General features: G+C 39.6%; 2 protein-coding genes across 10 annotated transcripts in view; one reads left to right on the top strand and one right to left on the bottom strand.

Annotated features, from left to right (window-relative positions):
• On the bottom strand, nucleotides 1–12,337 carry CASP3 (caspase 3). Of its 6 annotated transcripts, none has more exons than XM_030493147.1 (8): nucleotides 12,251–12,328; nucleotides 9,128–9,262; nucleotides 7,974–8,069; nucleotides 5,627–5,751; nucleotides 5,019–5,147; nucleotides 2,868–3,043; nucleotides 2,278–2,395; nucleotides 1–1,420 (listed from the first exon to the last, which is right to left on the bottom strand). In XM_030493147.1, exons 3-8 carry the CDS (start codon nucleotides 8,048–8,050, stop codon nucleotides 1,194–1,196), a joined length of 852 nt encoding a protein of 283 aa, XP_030349007.1. In that variant the 5' UTR covers nucleotides 8,051–8,069; nucleotides 9,128–9,262; nucleotides 12,251–12,328; the 3' UTR covers nucleotides 1–1,193. The 6 variants fall into 6 exon arrangements, with proteins under 6 accessions (XP_030349007.1, XP_030349006.1, XP_030349009.1 ...); XM_030493146.1 differs by having other exon boundaries at nucleotides 12,209–12,271; XM_030493149.1 differs by lacking the exon at nucleotides 12,251–12,328 and adding an exon at nucleotides 11,030–11,482 and having other exon boundaries at nucleotides 9,128–9,255.
• PRIMPOL (primase and DNA directed polymerase) overlaps nucleotides 12,316–26,699 on the top strand; it is a 16,557-nt gene continuing 2,173 nt past the window's right edge. For 2 of the 4 annotated variants that reach the window (XM_030493138.1, XM_030493135.1), the window contains exons 1-10: nucleotides 12,316–12,400; nucleotides 16,221–16,405; nucleotides 17,456–17,547; nucleotides 18,512–18,653; nucleotides 20,144–20,291; nucleotides 21,716–22,009; nucleotides 23,646–23,808; nucleotides 24,966–25,063; nucleotides 25,467–25,553; nucleotides 25,640–25,748. In XM_030493138.1, coding sequence (XP_030348998.1) covers nucleotides 16,226–16,405; nucleotides 17,456–17,547; nucleotides 18,512–18,653; nucleotides 20,144–20,291; nucleotides 21,716–22,009; nucleotides 23,646–23,808; nucleotides 24,966–25,063; nucleotides 25,467–25,553; nucleotides 25,640–25,748 — 1,313 coding nt within the window. In that variant the 5' untranslated portion in view covers nucleotides 12,316–12,400; nucleotides 16,221–16,225. Of the gene's footprint in view, nucleotides 12,401–15,045; nucleotides 15,064–16,220; nucleotides 16,406–17,455; nucleotides 17,548–18,511; nucleotides 18,654–20,143; nucleotides 20,292–21,715; nucleotides 22,010–23,645; nucleotides 23,809–24,965; nucleotides 25,064–25,466; nucleotides 25,554–25,639; nucleotides 25,749–26,699 lie in introns of those variants that run through there. The other 2 variants (XM_030493136.1, XM_030493137.1) reach the window with 2 other exon arrangements.

Here is a 26,699-nt window from a genome sequence, read left to right as displayed (position 1 = left end):
TACAATTTAGGAAACAGTATTTAATTTAAGTAAAAAAACCCCAAATGCCTCTGGAATTGAACACAAATTTGCTAACATTGTTTATGCTAGAGTTTTAAGTCTTGTTTTGCAAGCACCATAGAGCCATTTACCATTGTCTTCCTCTAGTCTTAAAGACCGAGACAAGCCAAAAAATCAATAAAAATGTTTTACAATTTTGTAAAAGCCAGTTCCACAAAATTCAGAGTCAAGATATATAAATTTAATATTTGTCTTGTAATTTACTCAATTTGATATTAGAATTAAGTGAAATCTCTCCAGTTCCACAAATCTAGGTTTCCACACAGGTTAAATGTGGTAGGCACATAGCACAAAGCAAACCCACTCTTATTTATGACCAGAAAGAGCAATGCAGCCTGTTCAGAATGCAGGCTTCCTGTTGCACTGACACTTACAGCCCAAAACATGCCCCAACAGCTCCCCCCTTAGGAAGCTGCAGAAAAGGAAATTTTGGAAGACTGGTCCCTTAGTCACTCAGCTTGAAGGTCAGAATACAAAACTTATTTTGAAACAGCTACCGTGTTGGTATAATTGCTTCACCTAATAATCCATACAAAAAGATACAAAATGATCAGGAAAAAAAATCACTGTATTCTAAACAGGCTTCCTGATTGTATGTAAAAAATGAAGCTGCTGCTTTCCACAGTTTATGCCCTAAGTTATAAAACCAGTTTAGGTTAGTTTATAACCTAAACTTTAAGAACTTGAGTTAAGAAGAAATGTATAAAGACACTACTATCATATTACCATCATTAGTAAACATATCACATTCTGAATCTTGTTCCTTTTGGCAAAGATATGAAACCAAACTATATTCAAGAACTGTTTCTTTTCTCTGCCCCTTCAGCAAAGCAAAATGTAGCACCAAATAGATCTGATAGGTGATCTTTCTTCAGGGTCCTCTTCCTAATTTTTTGAGATACTCAGAGCACTACTTCCAAATTTGCCTGTGCTTCAGCTACTCAAGTTTGCATTTCTAACACAGCCATACTTTGTTTTACTTCTAATAATGGACATACTTAACTTTGATACAGTTCATTATGCCACACACAGTAGTCAACAGTAATTCAGATTTAAGAGTGGTATTCCATACTAACATTGCATATAAATTACAGATAAAAACATGACCTGAAAAATTGCAAGGTGAATTTTTTTCAGGAAAAGAAGTAAAATTCTTTGGTGAGCATAGAGACAATGCATGGAATCTGTTTCTTTGCATTAAAATCCTGCTGAACTGAGCAGGACTCATACTCTGCTACTCTGCGATTTACACGAGTTAAAATCTGCATGAGTTCAAGTTTCCCTGCATGTTCGCTCAGTATTTTACAGAGTGACTGAATAAACCAGGAGCCTTGAGCTGTGTTCCTCCAGGAGTAATAGCCTGTGGAAGAGAGACATGTCAAACCGATCAGATATAGCAGCCTCTGATACAGGACAGGATAGCGATTAGGGAAACAAAGCATTGTTTCCAATAGCAATCCATGTTTTAAAATAAAAACTCAAAACCAGTAACCAAAACTTAGATTTTATAAGCTCCCTAAATTCCAACTCAAAAGATTTTTCTAATCCTCTCATCTTTTCTAATCTAAGAAAATCAAAAAGCAGGAAAACTATCTTCTGCTGCAAGAGTCTTAGCTATGAATCACTTACTACTTTTTCATAGAGTACACGTGCATGAAGGAGAGGTGACCGGACAGATGGAACCAAGACGGGAAATGGATTTCAGGGTCACTTCCTTCAGGACTACATGCATGAATTAAAGACTAAAACCTATTTCTGCTAACTGGTAACATAAGGGCCATACTACTGGCTCTGCTGCTACTGATTTTGCTTACAGTTGCAATGAAAATAAGAGTTGACAGGCAGTAGGTGTTTTATCACCTGCTTCTCTATATGCATCTACAGACTCGATTGTTTTGTTCTCTCAGAATTAATACACCTTTTACTTCCTGCTGTAACTTACTTTCACAACTCAGGTTAACTGAACTTATAGCAGATGGACATAGTGAGAAAGATGCAACATTCAAGGTTGCTTTGTTTGTTTTGTAGGAACTGAGAATAGCAACTACCTCAAAAAGAGATCAGATCGGGGAGAAAAAAACCAGTTGAGGGAAAAAAAAAAAATACATGAAAGAGAACAAGTGAAGTAATTACCCACTTGACTGGATGTACAACATCAATACAGACTAATACATAGGTACCATTTGAGGAACAAAAATTTCTTTGCAAGTCTCTCACCTGGAGCTGTGGAATATGCATACAGGAAATCTGCTTCTACAGGTATTTTTTGACACATTGTTTCTTCTGATCCACTGTCTGTCTCAATACCAGAATCTAGTTCTGTCCCTCTACAAGCCTATTTGGTGGAAAGAAGAATGGGAAATAAAATAAAAACCAAAGAAATAAAGGCAGCCATTTTAGGGATAATAATATCCCAATTAAAACAAAAATAACAAGAATTTGTATGCCATATTTACATTAGACTCAAAAGACAAGTAACTAGCATTTATTTACATCAACGACACAGTTTGCTTAAGATAGGTATTAATTCTATAGTGTATTCAGAAACTCACTACAAGATTCGCTAGTGTTTACGAAGATTCTACTTAATGCGTAGAACTAAGAAAATGCAATCTCAGCTATGACAAGTACTGCCTACTAATAGGGCAGATTGTGCCACTTTTAGACCTGAATAGAATCTTATTCTGAAAGTAATTCCATTGAAATCAATTTTAGAAATAATTAACTTATCTGCAGTAATAATTAACGGAAACAGTATTTTTCTTAAAGCATCCAGCCATTTTGATGACTGTTCAACTGTACATCACCTGAATGAAAAAGAGCTTGGGTTTTCCTGCTAAACTTCTGCACCTGTCACCTCTGAAAAGGCTTGTTAGTGCTTTCAGTTCAAGAGGGCCATCTGTACCATAGATGACTCCTTCATCACCATGGCTTAGCAACACGCAAATAAAACTGCTTCGCTTGCTGTGGTCTTCTTCAGAAACTTGAAGGAAAAAAGAAAACATAATTGTCTTAAGCCCTTGCATTCCCTAGAAGCTTTGAACACGTGATGCTTCCTGCGCGACAGAAGTCTTTAAGAACTAACTCCCATGTTTACAAACCTCCAACCAGTTTTCACTACTTGAACTATTGTGGCACCAGCACAGCCAGCAGCCAGCCTACTTTACTTCAGGAGGCTGGACAGATAAAACCTCAAATTAAAGACCAACCCTACCCATTCTAAGACACAGCCTCAGGAACACCATGAGGAGACAGAGGGTGTTCCCACAGTGTATCGAAGTCTGAGCGGTACACCTCACTCATGCAGTAATGGTCAGTTTCATGACCTGGGATCGGACTGATAGCAAGTTCTGAGTTTCGGGAAAGGATGGGGAAGTCTTATCTCTCTTTCCAATCAGAGATGCTTTGACTACTTGGATTACATGGATACTGAAAGTAGTATGAAAGTTGTTGCTGCTGCAGAGACCTAGGTAACTAGTATTACCCTTCACTCTTTCACTTTGGCCCCGCAGCAAGGTCTAGAAAGATTTTTCAAGCCTCTGATTTTTGTACTTAAAGACATTTAAGACTGATCTGAAGTGTTGGTAATTTTTTTTTTCCCCATCTTGTGGTATACAAAGAGCATAGAACAGATACCCTCTGATGTCTTCTGTTGCCTGGCACTGTGGGGATTGTACTTGAGGAACAAGATGATTCTTTTAAATATATGAAAACATACAAACACGATTTAACATAAAGGATCCGAGAGGAATTCTGAGTGGAAAACTCAAGAAGATGAAAGAGTTTGTAGATGGAAAGAGTCACAGTCCCAAAAGCTTCTGTTTAGAGCTTGCCAAAACACTGAATTTCTGTTCTGGAAAAAAAATGAACTATTTAGCTTTTTCTCAAGCAATGCATGCTGGGGCATTTCTACGGTCAACGGGCAAGCACTGCATCTACAAGAGTCAGGAAAGGCTGGTTTTGGGAATCTCTAGTTAGGCTGCAGTCTGTAGTTTACACTCGCTATTTGGAGGCCTTTTACCAAGGTAAGACAGAGGCCTTGTCACTTTCAGCTACTGTCAACTACTGTCAAGACCAGCTACAACTATACTAATAAATTAACCATGCCTGGGAGCATTCTCTGACATAAACATTAACTGGCACAAAAGAACTGACATCTATGTTAGCAAACACATTAACAACAACAAAAAAAGCCAAACCCAAACATGATTGCTGTAGGCTATGTGAATGTTGGGAATAATCCCTGGAACACTTTTACTGTTGAACTGTGACCTGGAACAGTCTGGGAGAGTGCTGGTAGGCACCAGCCACAGTCATGCCAGAGAACCTTCCAACAGTTACCTAGAATACACTGTGTTCCAGGGCTACAGATATCTCCAGGCACTGTTTAATTTACTAGCCTAGATGTAGCCAAGTCCAAACAAAGCAGGACTAACACTAACAGTAGTATAAAGCTCTCAGTTGACAGAAGGATGTTTTGTTTCACAAGTCAAACAAAACACAAATTGTTTCTCTAAAAGAGTAATTCAGTCCACACACTTGCAGTTCTGGTCCCTCCATCAGAAGCCCCTAGATGAGAACACATCTTGGGCCACACCACTGAGCATATAGCACAGAATCCCTCTACCCAGTTAAGCAGGTTTCTTTCGAACTCACAGAGCTTCAGTGATCCCAGGGTCAGAATATAAATCAGTCTGCGTTTAAGTTTCAGCCTTTTTTCCAGCCTTCTTTAGAAGATGAGAAGGGACACGGAGACAACAGTCATGACACAAAAGATGAAGAGACAGCAAAGATGAACAAACATAGAAACTGTGATGTACATGCCATCCTTAGCAATAAACCATCAGTAGGTGTGAAGTATTATCTAAAAGAACCATGGAAGAAGAGATGTGAGGGCTAGAGATGTATTTAGAAACAGTGGCTGATTTAATACACACACTGAACATATTACTACTTACCACGTTTCAATAGTTTAAAAATGTCCTCACGTGAAAGATCATTGTTGATCTTTATTTTATATCCCAACTTCATAAAAACTTCTCTGACACTTGCAGCATCCGCATCTGTACCCAAACGGGCTACCATCCCTATACGCAAAAAGAATGCCTTATTTTTTATATGATATAGATGGCATGGTCTGATTGAGCCAAATTCTTCTCACTTCTACCTGTAGCAGTCTGGAATATTATTCCATTATTCCAGATCCACTCTTAACAAAACATACTGCACTGCTATACATGCACACCATCTCCCTCCCTCCCTTGTAGATTTATCTACTCCTTATTTTTTTATGTCTCCTAATAAAGGTATAAAAGGATTTATTTACAAAACAGAAGTCATGACTAAAAGGTAAGATAGACTTGTATTGCCTATCAATTTTTCCCCCCATTTCTGCTATACTCTAACGTGTTCCCTCTATGCATCTTTGAATGAATGAATCACACCCATTCACACAACAATTTGAGGCTGCAATCCAAATTGGTCTGCATATTTAATTTTGAAGAATAATACATGCCACTAATTGATCTAAATTAAGGAAAAAAACTTCAAAATTTGAAAGTAGTACCAGTCTGTCTGTGGAAGTTCTTATTGTTTATTATTACACATTCCCCCATCTCTGGATAATCCATTCTGTAACTGTGGTCCGGCACAATTCCAGAGTCCATAGACTTGCTAGCAGACAGGTTTTTTCTGTATAGAAATCAGACAAACTTTAGGTGTTCATTTCTGATCTTTATTCTCTACTTTCAAAATAATAACCAATAACCAAAACCAATGAAACTGGTAAGATTTGCTACTTGTTCCCTGGAAGTTCCCTCAGCAAGTTTGCCAACCACACCAAGCTGAGTGGTGTGGTTACGCTACAGGGAAAGGAACCCAGAGGAACCTTGACACGCTAGAGAGATGGGCCTGTGCCAACCTCGCGAAGTTCAACAAGGCAAAGTGTAAGGTCCTGCACCTGCACTGGAGCAATCCCAGATGTGGATACAGGCTCAGCGATAAGTGGATTCAGAGCAGCCCTGAGGAAGGACTTGGAGGTATTAGTAGATGAAAAACTGAACATGAGCTGGAAACATGCACTAGAAAGCCCAGAAAACCCAGAAAGCCAATGGCATCCTGGACTACATCAAAATAAGCATGACCAGCAGGTTGAAGGAGGCGATTCTCTCCCTCTGCTCCACTCTTGTGAGACCCTACCTGGAGCACTGCATCCAGCTCTGGGGCACTCAGCATAAGAAAGACAAGGATCTGCTCATGCAGGTCCAGGGGAAGGCCATGAAGATGCTCAGTGGGCTGGAACACCTCTCCTATGAGGACTGGCTGAGAGAGTTGTGCTTGTTCAGTCTACAGAAGAGAGGCTCTGGGGAGACCTTAGAGCAGCCTTCCACTATCTACAGGGGGACTACAAGAAGGCTTGAGAGGGACTTTTAAAAAGGACATGTAGGGATAAGACAAGGGGGAATGGGTTTAAGATAAGAGGGTAGCCTTCGATTAGATATAAGGAAGAAGTTCTTTTCTGTGAGGGTGGTGAGGGACTGGAACAGGTTGCCCGAGGAAGTGGTAAATGCTCCATCCCTGGCAGTGTTCAAGGCCAGGCTGGATGGAGTCTTGAGTGAAATGGTTTAGTGTGAGGCATCCCTGCCCATGGCAGGGGGGCTGGAACTAGATGATCTTAAGGTCCTTTCCAACCCAAACCATTCTGTGATTCTATGGTTCTAGATATAAGGAAGAAATTCTTTACTATGAGGGTGGCAAGACACTGGAACAGGTTGCCCAGAGAAGCTGTGGCTGCCCCATCCCTGGCAGTATTCAAGGCCAAGTTGGATGGGGCTTTGAGCAATGTGGTCTAGTGGAAAGTGTCCCTGCTTGTGGCAGGGGGATTTGAACTAGATGATCTTTAAGATCTCTTCCAACCCAACCCATTCTGTGATTCTATGATTCTGAGTCATGTCTGTGAAATAAGTTGGTAGATCTGATTTAAGACTAGTGAAGACTGTACTTGCCAAGAGGTTAAAATAAATAAAACTGCTTTGTATAGTTATGTTCCCAAATAAACCTATTGTTTCAAGTTCAGGGAAATGCGCACATACACAAATAATGGGAGGTGGGGAGAAGGGGAGAAGTGAAGAGTCATCCGTAGTTGTATTAATCATTTTACCATTGAATTTTCACAAGTAAACATTCAAAACCTAGAAAGACTAAGACTCTATATGCAGCTGTAATTCTGCCTTAATGAGCACACTGATTATACCACCACTCATGACTCTGCAATGACTGTCAATTTTACTCAGTCCATATATGCTGAGGTCAGTATGGATTTTCTCATTTAACCACATGGGTATTCTACAAATAAAAAGTCTGTAATGCTCTTAAATCTAATTTTCATTGAAACAGTAAGTTCCCAGAGTGTAATCTGATGATAGTGCTATACGAGCATAACAACCAAGAAGAACAGGCCTGCTTTTCCTTCCTTCCACCCCTGTAAGTTCCCCTTGTACTTGTGCTTCTGCATATAAAACCCTCCAGCAGGTCAGCTCAAGCAGCTGAACTGTCTGCCACTGGTTTGGGTAAGCTCTAGAAGCAGTTCAAGGAAAAGGGTGAATACTTAGTCCAGGGTGAGGTAGAGAAGTCTCTTTTTAAGAACAGCTAACCACTTGATAATACTAAGCTAAGTCTAACTGCAAATGTTTTGCTTTTCAGTTCCTTCCATGTACACATGGCCTGGTCTGTCAGAGACTGTATATTTTCAAAAGCAGCACAACTCCTCTAATAGTTGTTTATGATTATTATAATTTACCATAATTGAAATTTTTCCTTTCAGCATTATTTCTTCTATGGCTCTCGCCTTCTGTTACAGCACATGATTCCTCAAGACTTAAATTGAAGACTTAAACGAAAAGTAGCTCACTCACCCTTTGGAACCTCTAGGAATAGATTTTGCATCTGCCTGATCTTCTCCTGAATGTGGTCCATCTCCTGTGTCTGCCATTATAGCTCTCAATTATCAGCTTGAAAACATAAGAAAATAGAAATATATGATAGTTAATATTCATATGAAATGCTACCTTCAGATTTTTGTTAGGCTTCCTTAAACCTTTACAAAATCAGACAGCAATTTTTTAGAATTGGAGAACACATGAATGTTAAAAGGGGATATTCACACAGAATAATTTTAGCCTAGGAGTATTAGTAATGGCAGGCAAAAAAACCCAGCATTTCTGAGTAATCCCTACATATCTTATATTTGAAAGAAGTACATGAAATATTCTTCTAGATTACCGCGTTCTACAAGAAGTCTGGGAAAAATAGTCTGCAGATCCCTGTGACCAAATCATTGAAAATGCCTGAAAAAAAGCAGGATACGAGACAAACTGAAAAAAAATCTTTAAAATATTGTAATGTCCCTACATGCAGTAGTAATATTTTAGTATTGTGACTGTTATGTCGCATATGGATTGTTCCACATCAGTAAGACAGAAATTGAGATCCAAAGCCAATCAACGCAATTTATTGGAAGTGTACAAAGACTAACATAGAAGATTAGATTTTGGGTCATAGTATTCTGAGAAATAAATAATTTCTCTGCGTTCAGTTTCAACTGAAACATCACTGCATCTAATCCTAATTGGTGTATGTGAAGGCGATTGCAGCATAAATAACATAAACCCACAATAATATAACTTTAAATAGTTGATGAAATGAACTCTGTGCTGTAGGCTGCTATTTACTATTAAACAGAACACAGGACAAGAAATGATCATTGATACCAAGCCAGAAATCAACTTAAATGCAATAAACCTCCCTTTCAATTATTCTGTGTGCACCAATGGAACACATTACCACAAGTGACCTTTAACTCAGGATTCATAAAAGGATTAAGCATCATAAAGTTAAATAGTCAGAGAGGATAAAGTAGTAAATGCTTGGAAGTGAAATAAGTGGTCAGACCTCAAGAAACAAGCAAGGTATTACAGTGCAATAATTTAAAAGATATTTACTTAGCAGATATATTAATGGTATGTATATCCATCTTTCTTTACTTGTTTCTTAAGAGACATTTACTTACATCTAGTTACTCTGAATATTGTGTCCTTGTCTCTCGAAGCACTGATGTAATTAAGAAATCTTCTTGCTTACAAAATTATTCCAGACTTGAGAATTGTTACCACATAAATTAGCAGCACACGAAATTCCCTGAAAACTAAATGTCAAAAGTATCAAATAAGCTTGATATTTTAGAAATAAAATTTCTAGAATAGCTTATTGCTTTATATTTTTCATGGCTTTTAACCCCCGCCACCAACAAAGTACTATGCAGCCACTTGCCAACTGGGCTACCAATGACTACTTAGAGAAAGACTGAGCTGAAGTATAGGGAAAGTTAACAACTCTGTCCAGTAGGTAAGACCTTGGAATAACTTAGGGAGGATAAGTGGATCATTAGGATGCCTTTGGTTCACATGAGTTGAAGATACAACCAAACTGTTGCATTTCATTAGGGACTTGTTTTAGTAAGCTGGTGGGAATAACACTGGCCAACAGCAGCAGGCTTAAGTAGGCGAAATGGAAACCTAACAGACTGGGACTTGAATGTTTCTGTAACACAAAAGTTGCATGCTGCAAACATTAAGAAAGATCTTCAGCATTAAGTGACCTTAAATTAAGACTTATCTCCTCAAACCTTTTGCAATCTTAAAACTTAAACCTCTAGAACTGCTGACCTTGATCCAATCCCAAAGAAACAATGAAATGTGAAGTAGCTAGCAAACCCCACAATTACAACGAACTACAGTACTTTGTTTCTGAAAAACGTAAAACACAGCTTGTCTAAGAGTCTCTAAAGAAGCTAGAGATAGTGAACAAAAACTGGGTAGAATACATTAGGTATTTAAAATACGCGTGCTTTATCTTCAGCATAGAATCTGTAACTCACCTTTAATATTCATCAATTTCTGAGCACCAAGTCACCTGCACTTCTTTAAAGAACAAAAGACATCCACAAAGAGATATCCATTTTGTTGCTAGGCACTCGAATGTACGTTTTAACCAGCAGTTCTGTTTTCTGCTCTAAAGCACTAGCCAGGGTAACACCAATGCTCTCTGGAGGACGGTGCTGACTCTAACAGACTGCTAAGGATTGTCTCATCTTGGTTTATGTAATGCAGTGATGTCATGTTCTGTCAAGCAGAATACACATTTCCCTATAGAGGATGATGTCATGCCGTTAGGGATGGCAGGGGGGCAGGGGGGAAGGGGAATCAGGACAAAGCAACTAAAAATTTAATTTTAAATTGTTATTCTGCTCCGTGATACTATTTTCTCTTAAAGCTTAGGTAAATAAGAAAATGCTTATTCCATTCCAGCCTGGATTTACTTATTCACCTGGACCTAATGAAAATAAATTAACATCATCATGTACCACCACTGCCATTAAGAACCACCAGGTTTCTTTCTAAGGCAACACTTATTTGAATTATGAACCAACAAGAGAAATTAATGATATAGTGATAAAAATAATACCAAAGCTTCTCAGACAGGGAAGGAAGCAAATAACTGAATTGCCTCTAGCTACCAACTGTATCTTTAAATATGCAAACCACAGGAGTCAAGACAACACATGTTCAGTATATGCCAGCTGCTACAAAGCAACGATTGCAGTAGTATTAAAATACATGTCCAAAACAGAAACCAGTATTGTAATCATGTCCTTAAAGATTATAAATGGGCAGTTTTCCACCTCACATGACTGCAAGAGAAAATGCCAAGCATTCAATGAAGGTACTTTATGTACATAAATATATACATGGCACATTATGATGCTAATGCAGACAGGCAGATTAAGAATTTTCCATTCTAAAATGTATAATGATAACAAATAATTATCTAATTAATAATGGAAGGGAAACATGGAAGCTGACTGCATAAAAAAAACCCCAAACAACTAAAAACATTTGAAACACACCATTACATTTTCTGTGTGGCATTATCCCCCTGTTAAATACTGCTATCACAGATGAAGCATGACAATATGACTTCACATTACTTTTGGTCTGGATGTGGTTGTTGGGAAGCACTGACACCGGGCCAGCACTCCAATCTTCCAAAATCAAACAGGCTTTTAGTCAGCACTTGCAAAATCAGCAAGACCTTAAATCACCCTGAGAGTAGATGGGTCCCTTGCTTGTTGATTCACCTATACCTATTAACCACACCACCACCACAAGAGATACAGCCTTGTCAGGCTCTTTAGTGCTAAAGACACGGTGTGTTATTTTCAAACCTATCAAATGATGAGAAGTAGATAATTAAAGGAGAGAAGTGTGAGCTGAAAGGTAAAAGACTAGAGCTATCCTTCAACCCAGCAGGGGACAGGACACAAGAGACCTCGGACAGGGCCTTCTCCACGGCCCCTGTGACCCTCACCCTTGGTGACGCCTCCCGGCTGCCGCACACTCACTCTTTGTCAGACAGAGCTGTTGTCTAGATGCGGTTTAACCCCCTTGTCTCCAAAGCTTTACTTTGGTAGATCCAAACGCAGGTTTTGACCCTGTGTTTCCAGTTAGCTAACAGTCTAACGCAAGGCCACCGGAAACCAGTTTAAAATTAAAGCTCCTCTCCCTACCCCTGTCCCCTTTGTTCAGGCAGCTTCTCCACAAAAACAGGCTTCAATGAGCAAACTGACCGCCTTAAGCTTCTGGAAAAGCAGCAGCTGAGTCCCCGGCCCCGGAGGCAGGGCGCAGGAGCCGGCGGGCGCTGACGCGGCGCCGCGGCCGGTGCCCCCCGCCGCAGCCGGCAGGCAAGGCGCTGCCCCGGGCGGAGGAGCGACATCCGCCCGCAACAGCCACCCGACCGCCGGACCGCCCGCGGCGGGAGCCTGCGGGCAGCCGAGGAGCGGGCAGGCAGCGCTCCCAGCCAGGCCCGCCCCGCCTGGGGCGAGCCACTGCTGTCCTCCGGCCCGGGCGTGGAAAGGCTCCGGCTCTCCTCCGCCTGCTCCCTGCAGGAGAGGCGCGGGTAGCCTCCCCAGAGCGAGGTCCCGCGGAGCCGGAGAGTCGCGGACTCACCCCCCTCGGGCGCCAGCCTTACCCCGCCACCCACCGCAGCTTTGTTCGGCCCAGCCACCGCGCCCGGCACCCCCGCCGCCACCCACCGGCGCTGCCGCCTGCCCGCTCCACCGGCGCGGCGCTCCCACCTGCCTCCCCCGGGGCGCGGCTGGGCGGGAGAACAGCCGCCGTGCGCGGTGGCCCCGCAGCCCGTGTGGCTCCTCCCCGCGCAGGGCGGGTCCTGCCCTAGAGGCACGTTGTGTCGTTCGGGCGGCGGCGGGTGCGTGCGGGCTGTGTCGGTGAGTTGGTGTCTGCAGGGGCTGCCTTCCTCCAGCTCCCCTTTCCCCCGCAGCCCCCTGCTCCCCCCGGGGCTGCTCCCCGCCGCGCGGGGTGGCTCCGGCCCTGCGGAGGGCAGGCGGCATGCGGCTGGGGTCGAGCGCCATGGCTGAGGAGGCGCGCGGCCTTCCGCCTGCTCTCTGCCCGCGGCCCGCCGGGCCTTGCCTCCCGCCGGCCCAGCACCGGGCCGAGCCCCGCGGTGTGCCCGTCATACGGGGGAGACATAGCGGGAAAGGGCACGTAGAGATAGAAGAAGGGGAATGGCGTTCGGCTGAAAAAGGGTAGATTAGTAGCCTGGAGAAGAGAAGGCTGCGTGGAGACCTCAGCAGCCTGCCAGTGTCTGATGGGGGCCTATAAGGATGCTGGAGACGCTTCGTCAGGATTAGCGATAGGACAAGGGGTAATGGGTTCAAACTTAAACAAGGGGAGTTCAGGTTAGATATAAGGAAGAAGTTTTTTACTGTGAGGGTGGTGAGGCTCTGGAACAGTTGCTCAAAGACGTGGCAAGTGGCAAATGCTCCATCCCTGGCAGTGTTCAAGGCCAGGTTGGACAGAGCCTTGGGCGACATGGTCTAGTGTGAGGTGTCCGGCTGGAACTACATGATCTTTAAGGCCTCTTCCAGCCCAAACTGTTCTATGATTCTGTGATGATTCTGTCATAAACAGCCATGCCCTTCAGCTGCCATCACACCCGGACTCTCCCTGCGCCACGCACACAGGAGTGCCCATGCGAGGCCCCCATGGGTGCAGATGCTGAGCTGCGCTTAATGCTGTAACGTTTGACTTCATGTAACCCGAACCCTGTTGCTTTTGGTCTATTGTTGTAGTTCCTCTAGGTGCCGAAAAACATCTACTTTCCTGACAGAATGGTGGTTTATAAAGATAATCGCCATCTTGAGTAGTTCATGGGGATGATTACCAAGTGAGAGGCTATCTTTCAGATTTCAGTGAGCTGGGGAAGCATGGATGTACTGGACTCTATTAGAGCAAGACCTTCCACTTAGGGTGGGGTTTTTCTCCCACCACCGCGTGGTGGAAGCTTGGAAATCGTACAACCGATTGACATATATCATCTGAATATACCTGCCTGCTGGTGTCCCACTGCCCTGCCTTTCAACCTTACGCAACAGCTCTCTGAAGCTGAGGTTTCAGCTTCATCATCAGCTTTCAGGTCAGTTAGTTAGTACATTGACCAGGAGTCAGAGTAAGTTTAACATTAGAAACTTAAGTTTTCCAGCTTCTCCCAGCAGGCACTAGCCTACTTTTTGAGGTCTCATCACCAGGTGTAATATCCTGCATTTTGCACAAAATTCCTCAAATCTGAATTGTAGAAGCTACTTCTCCTGTTAGGAGCTCAAGATGAAAATTTGATGCTCCTTGTTATTGTTGAGGGAAGATGAGTAGAAAATTTCAGTATGCCACAGTTTAGCTCATCATAAGTATAACTAAGCTAATTTTTACTAACATTAAGGAATTTAGCACCAGGGAGAGTTATTTAACATATTATTCTAAGGCTGAAATCAGTAGCTGATGTTGCATCATACACACTGGCCAGAAAACCAATGTAATCATGTTATTTTGAGTAGCAGTTGATTTGCATGTCTAAGCTTCATTTCTCAGCAGCTGTGGATAGTGTGTCACAATCATTATAGATTTTTTAGCATGGGTTGTTTGGGTTTTTTGGTGTGTGTGTGTTTTCTGTGGTATTGTTTTTCGTACTACAGTGCAGGGACACATACGATGAAATGATGCATTTGTCTTTTCCCCCATAGCATGAGGGAGCAGATCACCACTTCTGAAATGGCAAGTTCATTTGTCTAAAAATAAAAACCCAAACAACCAAAAAATCCCCCAGCCATCCAAGGTATAAAAACAGAAGATGTCTGCTGGCATCATCACTTCTTCCCTCAAAAAAGGAAAACGAAATAGCAGGTTCTTTAAGTCATCTCCCAGGAGTCACATTTTCCTAGGCACTTTATGCGAATATCCTGCTGAGTCAGGAACACTGAAGTCCAAATGTGTCAGGGAGGACATTTATTTCTGGAGAGTAAAGTAAAAGTAAGTACTCCCTTACTTCTGGTGGGACAGAAGAGAGGAGGATGAAGTGGGAATTTGCCAGTAAACTCAGAAGGCTGCTTACGCTGTGTTACACGTGGTCTGTAGGGGTAAATTGTACATGCTCTAAATACATGTGTTGTGTTAGGTATAGCTGAAGTTACGTTGAAAAGATATATTGGGCTGCTCATAGTCTAAGAGTGTTTGGACTGCAAGAAGTGATAGATCTCAGTTTAAAGTAAGGGTCACCAGCCTTGTCCCAGGTTCAGATATCCGCTCAGCTGTGTTTCTGCAAAAATATGTCCTGATCTAACTAGGAAGTTTAAAATGAATAGAGAATTATGGAAATTCTCCTTTGTTTCGCTTCTTTTTAAGGGCCATCTTGTGGGAAAGTCATTTGCACCCACTTAATTTACCACAGGGCCAACAGCATCAATATGAAACTGAGGGTTCTGCTAGCAGTTCTGAGAATTGCTGATCGCTGTCTATAATTGCATTTTTAATTCCCAAGGAAGAAACTAATTGCCTGAAAAGGAAGTGGAGGAAATTCATGGATCAGGAGACTGACAAGGTCTGTAGAGAGAATATGTTTGATCCCTGTTGGAGAAAAACCATTTTATTATTCAGACTTGAGATAGCCACTAAACTGTCAAAAGACAGGCAAGCTTAGATGTAAAATTGGAGCTTCACAGCCCACAAGAATATTTAAATACTTACACTCACCTTGTGGATGCAGTTTGTTAAAGGTTTGAACACTTTTGGGCAGGGTCAGTGTCATTTTTGTCTCATTTTTATCTTTCATTGCAACTGTGAGGTTGTTACAAGAACTGAGTAGTTACTGCAGGGCAAAACCAAAAGGTGCCCCTTCATCTTGGTTGCTTCTTGCCCCTGTTTCTCTGTTTCACAGTTTCTTAGCAGTGCTCTTTACCGATTTGCAAGTGTTCAGAGGAGCAATGAATTTTCCAGAAAAAAATTAGAGTTAATTAAACTTGTTAATGTTGTGTTTATGCTTTCCTATGTTACTTCGTAACATTTGGATTACTTGTGTAACTAGAAGTTGAAAGTTTGCAAGATAGCAAGCACTACTGCATCAGGTGCTATTTCTTGAAAAGAGATAAGATTGCTACCTTAAATTTGCAAGAAAGTACATGAGATTTTAAACAGTGTTACTGATGAGTAGCAAAGGTTGGCAGCGGAGAATGGAGCCCTCGTTTTGGATTTCATTTCTTTGCGATACAGAGTTCAGAGCTAGCGTTACTGATACCTTAATTTTTCTCAGGACATCAAGTACTGTGCTACTTATACAAATTAATTACCTATCTCATTTGTCTCTCCAACCATAAATCAGAAATAATAGTATTTTTTCACTCCTTACTAATGCTGTGTGGCTGGTTAACACAGTTCATGTATTTTTTTGAGAAGGAATATAATACCATTCTGTAAACAAAAAAGAAACTTCCTACACCTCGCCTTATTAACGTCTACTCTGTTGTTTATCTTCGATAGTACTAATATGGAGATCTGTTACTTCTAAAACTGTGTGGAAAGATTTAATGTGAAAATGAACATCATAGCAAGGTTAGGTGTTGATTTAGAATACTGGCTACTCTCAGTAAATAAATTACGTTCAACAAAACTGGAATTCAAAGCAGTGATAAGTACAGGATATATTAAAATGGAGTCACAAACAAAAATTGATAGTTATTTTACTATTTGTTATTGCTTCAGGACAAATGAAGAGGAGCTGGGAAGAAAGACTGAAGAAAATAGAAGAACTAGCATCTTACTATGAAAGAAACCCTCTTCCTCCAGTTTATAAACCAACACTGTCCAAACCCTTTTTGCCATCCCCTGTTTGGAAAATATTTTGTCGACAGGCTGAAGCTTTCAATTATGTAAAAACCTGCAAAGAGGTATATTATTTGTTTGGTGAATGTCTCTATTCTTTAGGTACTTTCTAGGTTGAGCTTCACTTAAAAGCTTGGTTGGCAATAAAGTCTTATCAGATTGCAAGATCTCTTTTTCCCCCCCCCTTTTTCCCAATCCTGAAACAGCAAGTAGTTTTTTTGTCTTTATAAGAGATCATGATACACTGGAGGTAGCTCTGAGAAGTACTAACATACAATTGGTATGTGATGTTAACCTCTAGCAGTAACAGCGCTTTTTGGTAACATTGTAGTGATAGATTTGTTCCTTCTGAAGATGAACAAGCTGTCAGGGTTGGCAGGAGAATGGGAAGGTAGGGAAAGTTGAGTAGGAAGAAAGAGGAGGAAAAAAACGAGGAAGAAAAAGAGAGAATCAGGAAGCAGAGGCAGAAAAAACTGTACAACTCTACAGTGGCGTCAGAGTAGCAAGTTCACTGATAAGAAGTAATGAGCCAAATGAATGTTAAGCAAAACATATCTTCTGTTTTCAGTTTAATACTTTTCACATTAATTGCTGCTTTTTAAAGAAAATACTGGGGTTTTCTTCACACTTTTTTAGGTGTTTAAGTAATCCTGACAGTCTGTTTTCCAAAAGGCACTCTCACTGGCTTGGCAGTAGTTTTTTTGTGTTTTCAGATTTCCATTTTTGGATTTAAATAATATAGAATCTAAAGAATATTTGCTATAAATCCATATGCTGCCATCATGACCATGAGGCTGTTCCTTTCAGGACATTTTTCTTTCTCCTGTTAGATGCACTTGCCACTGATTAGAAAGAAAGAAGATTTTACAGAGAAAACAGTTTACATTAATGAAGAGGAAAGAAAAGCTTCACATTTTTACTTATGTAACTGAAATCAGAACGATGTTCTTAATTAAAACCAGACATTACTTGGCTTGAAAAAGAATAAATAATCTACTTACAGTTTCCTAGTATCTGCTAACCTTTGACCAAACAAAGTAATGTCAAATAGGAAGTTCTGAAAACTTTAACTGGTTCTTTGAATAAAAAACCCTTCAATATTTTTACTTTAAAAGGATGTTCATGTATTTGCCTTGGAAAAGAATACACAAAGTGGACAGAGGTTTTACCTTGTGACATCATATAAAGAGCTCTGGTTTTATTACACGTGAGTATTTGAAAAAGTATCCTAGATGTTACTGTAAGATAGCAGTGTAGTGGTTATACTATTATCCAGTAATAGTTCTTACTGGATAGCTATTCTCTGTAGCCATCTGCTGCTCTGACTAGCATGGAGCTGTAATAGGTAGCTGAGGTTTCATCTTGGCCATGGCGAAAATCTTCATAGGGACAAACCAATCTATTCTATACTGAGTTTCAACTTTCTTTTGAGTTGCAGACTGCAGTTATTCCCTGTGAATTAAGGACTGTGTCTAATGAACTTAAATCTTATAGCAGTAGATTTGCTTTTGCTGCCAGGTTTCCTCAGAGAATCATGCCAACATGTGACACAAACATATTTCTATGATTAGTGATATTTCAATTTAAATGGGCATTAATATAAATGGTAGTTAGCGATTTATGGGTTTGTGTTTGTGTTCTGTAGTTTCAAGTATTGGCAACTTGATCATGCACTAAACTTTTTTTCCCTTTTATTTGTTTTGCAATAAAAGATTTGGTTATGAGGTAAAAGAAATCTAAGAGTCAATTTTTGTATGAAAAGTAAGCTTGTTTTTTTTTCTCAAATTGAAAATGAGATTAATTTTTAATGTAGTTGGAAAAAAGTCTGTATAATCTCAGTGATAACTTATTAAGTTCTTTACTTTTGAGTTTTAAGGGGGTTTTTCTGTCATTCCTTAAGGTCTCAACAGCATTTCTGTGGACAGTATATATTGTAAGACTTGGAGGGCATGGGGAGGAGAATACAAACCTAAATTCTAGGCCAGACACATGTCTTTGTTGATATTTGGTGCTGAAGTTAGTTACTTTTTTTTTTTCAAAGGATTATAGGGTTGCTACCTTTTTTCTTGGTATGAGTGATTGATTGAATGTTGTGGGATCCTTGTTTGCAACTGATAAGTATGTGTAATGTTTATCTTGAGAGGTTGTGATTTGGTTTTGTTTTTCCTTAGCAAAGGTTATAAAACAAGTCTTATGCATTGCTATGAAGTAATTCCTGAAAAAGATGCTTGCAAACTTTATTTTGATTTGGAGTTCTACAAACCAGCAAATCCTGATGCAGATGGCAAGAGTATGGTTGCAAAGTTAATTGAGGTAAACTGGAGCAAAGTCATGTTGTAGATTATTATGAATTCATTCCTGATTTAATTCGAACCAAAGTATTCACCACTTTATCTTCATTATTCTGGAGTAAAATGAAAAAGTATTGTAGGCCTAGTGGTTATTTTTAATTAAGTAAAAAGTACTGTTTTAGTGAAAGGAAAGACTCTCTTTAAGTGAAAGTGAAAAATAGAGAATGATGGTTGTTGGAATGCTGTACAATGGAATTCACTGTACAATGCTGTACAACACTGTACAGGTTTACTAATAAAAGTTTGCTCTTGCAGATTGTTTTATGTGCTCTGCCACTTCAAAGCTGTAAAACTGAAGGAATGTTTCAGTATTTTTCAGGGTAGCATCGATAAAAGTTCCATTCATATACTCCTCAGTTAATTTCTTTTGCCAGCTGGTGCAGTCATATATCAAGGCTTAAATAAATCCCTCCTGATTTTAGGTGTCTTCAGATGGCCATTCATTATAGTTGAGTTAAATGACTATGTAGAGAACATCATGTGGCTGCACTTACCAATTTGGTGCCTGAAGTTGAATATCTTTGTTAATTATCCATTTTATTTAATAGTGCAAATTTCCATTTTATTGCAAATTTGGTTGGAAAATGGGATCCACTGCAAATTCAATGACAGATATTAGAAAATAAAGCAGGTTTTTAGAAGAACATCTGTTCCAGTAAAATCTCTTTAAGTTATTTGTGAGACTTCTGATGCTTGCATGTCCCTAGCTAGAAAGGAGAGAAAGAAAAAGATGGTTGAGGTCCTTCCTTTGTAAAGACCCCTTCATTGATACAGAATCTTGAGGGGTTTACTCCATTGCAGAGCAATGCAGAAATCTGGAGATTCCTCGGGTTAAGAAGAGAACTTTGGATTTGCTGGGTGGGGAATCTGAGATGGTAAAACCCTAGGCTTCCAGACTCCTGGGTTCTGAGTCCCAGTCCTAAACATCACTAATCGCAAGCTTAGCTTGTAGGTTTTTAGAGCTACTGTAGAGCCAGACATCTTGAAGTTTTCTGCTTAGTTAGTGCTCACTGAGTCATAGCAATGAGTTAGCTAAGTCATACCAGTGAATTAGCATACCAGCCCTTTAGATCATGATAGTGTCTGTCTTCCAATTTAGGTAAGCCTGGATTGCAAACATTGTCATTGTGGGTGTGAAGTGCTTTGCAGGGGAAAAAAAAAAACCCAGAAGATAAAGCCACTAAATTAAACTTTGACCCGAAAAACTGAAAATCTGCTCAGCTTATCACCGTTAGTATATTCAGTGACTTGTTTGTTTCAGCAAATACAATCTATGTCAAATTTGGTTACAATTTTCTATCAGTTATGAGTTAGTTCAAATTAATTGTATGCTCAAAATGAGAAAAAAAATGTGGAAAAAAAAGATGTAGAGTCTGCATTTGTGTTAGGTTTTATAGATGCTACTGTTAAAAACGCTAGAGAAAATAGCATGATTAATGTTTATAATTTCAGCTTGTCAGCCAAAACTTAAAAGAACTTTATGATGTAAATTGTTCAGCCAAAGATGTCTTGAATTTAGATTCCAGTACTGATGAAAAATTTAGTCGACACTTAATATTTCTACCCCAAAAGGCTGTATTTAAGGATAATATTCATGTTGGTAAGTGCGTTCTTTTCTCTTACACCTAGAAATAAAAAGTGAGGTTTTGACTTTGTACAGAGCCTTCTCACATTTGAATATTTAATGGACTTATATGTGGAAACAAATACCTATTCCCAGCAGAAGTTACTAATGATTTCTATTTCATTAAGCCTCGTTATTTCTCAACTCATCTTCTACTTACTTTTTCTATAACTAGCATTTGTGGTTGCTTATAATATTGGCTGCGAGCCCCAAGTTGACACAGAGCAGTTATTTCTTATGCGGCACCGTGGTAACAGCTACAAACCCCAAAGATTAAATGGGATTACTGCAATTTTTAGTTCAAAAGTATGGTCTTTAACTCCTCTGCCACTATAAAACTCTAAAGTAATACATGGATAATGAATAGTTTGGTATGACAGCAATTTTAACCCATGATCTTGTTAAGTAAATTGTATTAGTCTGTACTTTCAGTAGATGCTTGAACTGTTCATTCTGGCCCATTAGTTAAGTGTTATGTGTCTCCACTGTGACGTGAATTTGTCAAGTTTACTGTCAGTCTTAAAATACAGAGATTGTGTATTCATGTTCTGCCTTTGCCTTTGCTGTAGTAAAAAACTAAAAAGGCAGATAACTTCAGAAAGTGATTTCCCAGAATCTATAGGAAAATATATATATTCTTTGAAGTGTCAGAAAGATTTTGCCTAATATTAAGCTTAAAAGGGGTAATATATTTTTTAGACACATTGAAGTGTTGTCTTTTTTTAAAATTAATCATTGTGTTCTATCTAATAAATATTTAAGATCAGTTGTATTTATGTGGGATAAACTAGGATATGGACTATCACGTCTTGGATTATATTGTTTCATAAGCATTTAATGTCAGGAGACATGCACAAAGTGCATGGGCTTAAAATTAAATATGATTAAAACCATTTAGTATATAATATTTGGAATTAGTTACTAGTTAGAGTTAAAATACAGGGACTGAGTTCATAGCTCATGTGAGAAAGTACAAGAGATCATGTAGGCCACAGGAATGCTGTGGAGATCAATGAATTTACATACAAAAATACAAAATGCTGTCAAGTGTCAAAAGTGCCAAGCCACCTCGCTTCTCAGTTCTCTCCATTCTCAGTAGTAAAGGGGAAGGTTGTGGCTGTATGATACAATTCATATACACACAAGTGTTTATTTTCTTATGCTTAAAAAAGTTGAGTAGAGTCGTTGCCAAGCATGGGTTTCTCAGTCACTAACCAGAACCATTTTGTGCTCTGGGCTGGTCAAAAGATTTCATTTTTTCTTTTAAATCCAGAAGGTGGGAAAAGAAACCCCAAACTCCAACCACTTCCATCTTGGCTGTTTTGAAGAATGTTTGCACAGGAACTGTTCTTTCTTGACTGTTAAATGCGTTGAGGTTTTCCTGTTTGTTCGTTTTTAAGGTAACTTTGTGAGGAGGATTCTGCAGCCTGCCATAAGGTTAATAGAGAGTAACAACACTGCTGCTGTGATTCCAGAAGAAGGAGCAGGACATGTTTTCAAGTGTTCTGCAGAAGGAGTTGGATCAGATGGTTCTCTTACAAACCTCACAGCTGTTGGAGATGTCTCCAAAGACTGGCCAGCCATTGCTCACAAAACAAAGGATATGGAAACATCACGCCAGGGAGAAAATTTGGAATTTTCTTTTCTAATAGTAAATGATAAAGGTGGCAACAAGCAACTTTTTGTGGATCTAGGTAAGTGTAAGAAGTGATTTTAAACCTCTTCGGGATGTTAGAGAGGTTGCAAAAATGGATGTTCCTTAATCTTTGATTACAGACAGTAAGAACAGCAGTGTTTATATCGTTGTCCCTACAGTCAGAATTTAAAGCAAATATAATATATGCTGAAACTGTGATCATAAATGCTGTACTTTAAAGGACTCTTAAATTCTGGTCCATGGCACTTCTATTATTATATTTAATTCTTTTTCTGAAGTTTGAAGAAACTTTTGCCACACAAGACTCTAATCTTGGTCCTAGGGACTTAGTGCTCTTAGTTGGGTTAGAAGAGGATAGCATATATATTGCATTTTTGTTATTTCAGTTGAATTAGAAGCTGCTTCATTATGGAAGGTGCGGCCTTCTGTATTATTCTTCGTGTATGCATTGAGCCTTCCTCCCCTCTTTGGAATGGCAGATTTTAAAGACGGAATAATAGAAATTTTGGGTTGGGCACTTCATGGCCCTGCTGGGCTTCACCTGTTCATGGTATTAAAATGTTAAAAATCTCCAGGAGCACAACGCCCATAGTCAAACTAATGTTGCACCCTTTTCCATCCCCATATCTGGTGTCTCTGCCTTTTGCCTTGGCTTAATGAAATGGAAACAGCTTAGCACGCATTTGCACAGCAGTGTGTTATGTACTTGAGGACTTCATCTTGCATTTTTTCTCAGATTTCTCTGGAGAACCAACCCCCTTTCTCTCAAATTCTTCTCATGGAATTCAGGATCACTTTTATTGCTGGCCTCTTCAGTATGTCTGATTTGTTGAAACATAATCCCAAAGTTGGCCCTATAGCAGGCTTCTCCATTACTGAGTCAGAAGGATTACTTCGTACCTACTGTTCAGGATTCCTTCAAGCATATTAGTGAACAGAAATTAAAGAAAACCAAATTGTTTACTGCATCATCTCTTAAGAATTTGGTGTTAGTCTCCCCTGATTAACCATCCTCAGCATTTGTTACACCTTACCTCAAAACTGGAAAGCGAAAATCAAAATAGCTGCAGTGATAGAAAGCTATGTGACATTCTTGTTGTATGAATTCTTTAAGCTCTTTCATCTTCATGAAAATTAAATGCAACCTACAAAGGAAGCACCCACCTCAATAAATTCATAGACAGATCAGGCAATGGTTAAGATAGCTGTTCATTTTTTTGTTGTTTGAGATTGGAATCAGATTTTCCTGATACATGCTTCAGACAAGTGGTGTCTGGTCCACAGAAAACAGAAAGTTTGATGAATATTAAGTCCCTTCTGGTTAAAATAATTGTGCAGCTTTTTATGCTCGGTTGTATTTCACAAAGCATGAAAGCACTAATTTCTTATACTGAAGGGAAGCTTTTAGCAGTGAGAATGTCAGAATGATTAAAATGCCTACTTAGAGGTCTTGAGTGTTTGTCTTAATTCTTCTGTAACATAAAGGTGTACCTGTGTGCATGATCTTTCTTTGTTGCATTTCTTCTATGGGATGTGAGCCAAAGTTAGTAATAGTTTTTGTCCATTCCTTAGACCCTTAGCGGAGTCTCAGGGAGAGGATTTCATTTACAAGTGCTCAGCATCTTAAACCCTAGCCAGCATTGTTATGTTAAGAAATATTTGTTTTCCTGTAGGAGTTTACACGAAGAATAGAAATTTCCGGATGTATAAATCGTCAAAAGCAGGAAAAAATGTGATTCTGAAGATAGCAGAGGATAATAAATTTGTCCCTGAGTGTGAACAGAATGTCACTATGGAAGAGGCGTATTTTCTTTCCTCTTTGGTCTGCAATGTTAGGTAATTGTTTCATTCTGGTGGAATTTAAGTATTTTTAAACACATATTTTAGTGATTTTTCTCCTGCAGCAGTTGTGAATAATTTCTATCCATGGGCAATTATTCCATGGACATTGTTACAGGGTAATTTAGAAGTTTCCAGTAGAATTCCTTGTTCCTGAGACTCTTCAAATGTTTGAAGAACACCACAGAACGTGTGGTTTGGCTTCTGAGTTGTGCCTCATCTCTCTATACACTTATGCTGAAATGTAACTACTGTTAACTTTGGTCGGATTCTGTATAGTTCTGAAAGGAAAAAGTCAATTTCTAGTCAATTAAATATGAAGAGTAAATAGTTTGTGAAGTATGATTAAAAAAATAAAAAGGATTTTTGTACGTGTTTATTTCCATACCAGATTGCCTTTTTGGTACCGATACCTCCTTAGGCTGGATACTGGTGCATACAATAATCAAGTTTTCTGTATCTAAGCTAAACCTCTGATACGTCTTACCTGCACTGATGGTACCTTAAGATGATCCTAGTCATTACTGCAGCAGAAAGCAGACGGTTAAAGCAGTACATCCAGCTGTATGGTATTGTGTATTATACTTTTATTAAAAACATATATTTTTTGTGACTTAAGTTTTTATATCCTGAAATCTTTGCTATCCTGAACTGCTGCCCGTAGCCCTGTAGCATAAATGGTGTCATGTGTTCAGATCAGAGGCATCAGCTGAGTCTGTCATAAATATGCATGAGAACTTCTGCTGTGTTGAATTTAGTCTTCTCTGATCATCTGGCTTCCAGCTAGGAATATGACAAGGAAAAGTAGTTCATTGTAAAGAGTAAAAAACAACTGAGACCTTTCAAAGTGTGGATATAAATATTATATCTATCTAGAGCAAATACTGCTGCATGAGGGTGGACCAGCAGTCTTTAAATAAAAGAAGTGCCCCAGGGATAGGGAAAGGTTACAGACAGCCTCACGGGCTGGCTGAGGCTGGCAGGGACCTCTGGACGTCAGTTGGTCCAGCCACCTGCTCCTGCAGGGATGCCTAGAGCCGGTAGCCATGGACTACGTTATGTCATGGCATCCTATGGTACGTTACAGTATGTTACACCATACCATATTGTGCTGTAAGAATCACAGATTTTCCTTTGTATTCTCTTTTCTTCAGAGTGAGGGATGACACGAAAGTTCTGCCATCTGGCTTTTCAGAGGAGAACGGGAACGTGTCTGCGTTTTTGAACAGTCAAACTACCAGAAGCAGTAGAGGTACTTCAAGCCTCTTCTACTCTTTCACTGGATGTACTGTGACCAACACACCTGATAACCTCGAGGAGGGCTTTTCTTCAGCAAGCTTTCTGCAGGAGGCAGCGTATAGCTGTGCTGAAGGATGCTGTGCAGCACGTCAATGCCAGCCACTGAACCTCTCCTCAGTGAGCTCGCATGGCGGTCATGCTTTGTCCCCTTTCCCCCTGCTCCTTGGGGGTGGCAGTAGCAGTTTAAAGATCTACAGGAAAATAACAGTGAATTTATCCCTAGGTTTATTTAAGGATTTGGTGTGATTCATGTACATTTTCTGTCTATGGTCTATACAATGTGTGGCAGTGTTACAGTTGCATATGGCAATGGCAAAACCAGTAACCATGTTTATATGTGGCCTTTGTGTTAACAGATTCCATGAATGGTTATCAGGATTCACCATATCCAGAAATTGATTGTTTTGTTCGTTCTTTGGTTAATAAAGATGGGGTACAAGGAGGTAAAAACCACTTAGCTATTTACAACTGAGTGTTCTGCAGCAGTATTTTTAAAGAATTAATTCCCTTTTTTTTTTCTTTCCCCCAGGAATACGGCGATGGAATTATTTCTCTCCAGATGAAATACTTGTGTATGATATTTCTGGTTACCGGTGGTGTGAAAATATTGGAAGAGCTCACAAAAGTAACAACATAATGTATGTTCTGTAACTGTTTTCTGTAAAACAGCTTTATTGTCCTGCTCAACTGTTATTCGATAATAATGCTGAAAAACTATTATGGACAGAATTGGCAGCTGTTACGATTTCTGCTCTCTTGCTCTGTGGGGATACTATGCTTTTAAAAACCAACCAAACAAAACACCCAAACTTCACCCCCTCCCCTGCCCCGATGTACTTTGTGGTAACTGAACTTGTGTTTCTAATATTTCTATGAAGTAGTCTTCATGCTATTTAAAATATGAGCCTGAAGATGCTAACATACAAGGCAGAGTATGTTAAAGCTACTAAGTGGTACTGTGCTTTGATGCTGCTTAGCTGAACAATCAGAAATAAGATAAAGAAAACAGAACACTTTAAGATTCATTTACAGTGCATCTTAAATTACATTCTTATGTTATTAAAAGGACAAGGGTACATCTTGCCCCCGCTTCAGTCAAAATGAGGTTTGCTGGTCACTCTACAAGGACTCAGCCTTCTTACAGCTTTAGCAAAAGAAGTGTTGCAAAGTCAGGTTTTCAGGTGACATTAGAATTGCATTACATCATTAGTAGAAATATTTTAACGTAAAAATAATTTTACATAACATTTAAAATAACTGGAAGATAAGGAATGTGTTCTGGAGAAACAAGGGTATAAAAAACCCCTCCACAGCCACTATGCTAGATGAACTTGGTGCTTCTAAAGCACAGCTGAAAAAGCCGGGTTGTCTAATCAGTTGACAGGAAATAGTGCTTTTATCTGGCTTTTGTAATGAAATCAGCAGCAACAAAGCCTTACCTTACGCTTAGGTCCCATATACTAATCTTACTTTAATGACTTTTTCTTCCAAGCTTTATGTAATGAAGTTGGATAAATTTCACTGCTACTCTTAAGAGAAATATATTTTTAACTTAAGAAACCTGAAGTTTATTCTAAAAAATAAGGGCC

Source organism: Strigops habroptila, chromosome 7, assembly GCF_004027225.2.
Source record: "Strigops habroptila isolate Jane chromosome 7, bStrHab1.2.pri, whole genome shotgun sequence".
NCBI classification, from domain to species: Eukaryota; Metazoa; Chordata; class Aves; order Psittaciformes; family Psittacidae; genus Strigops; species Strigops habroptila.
Note: the sequence above shows the minus strand (reverse complement) of the source record. Positions and strands in the feature narration are given on the sequence as shown.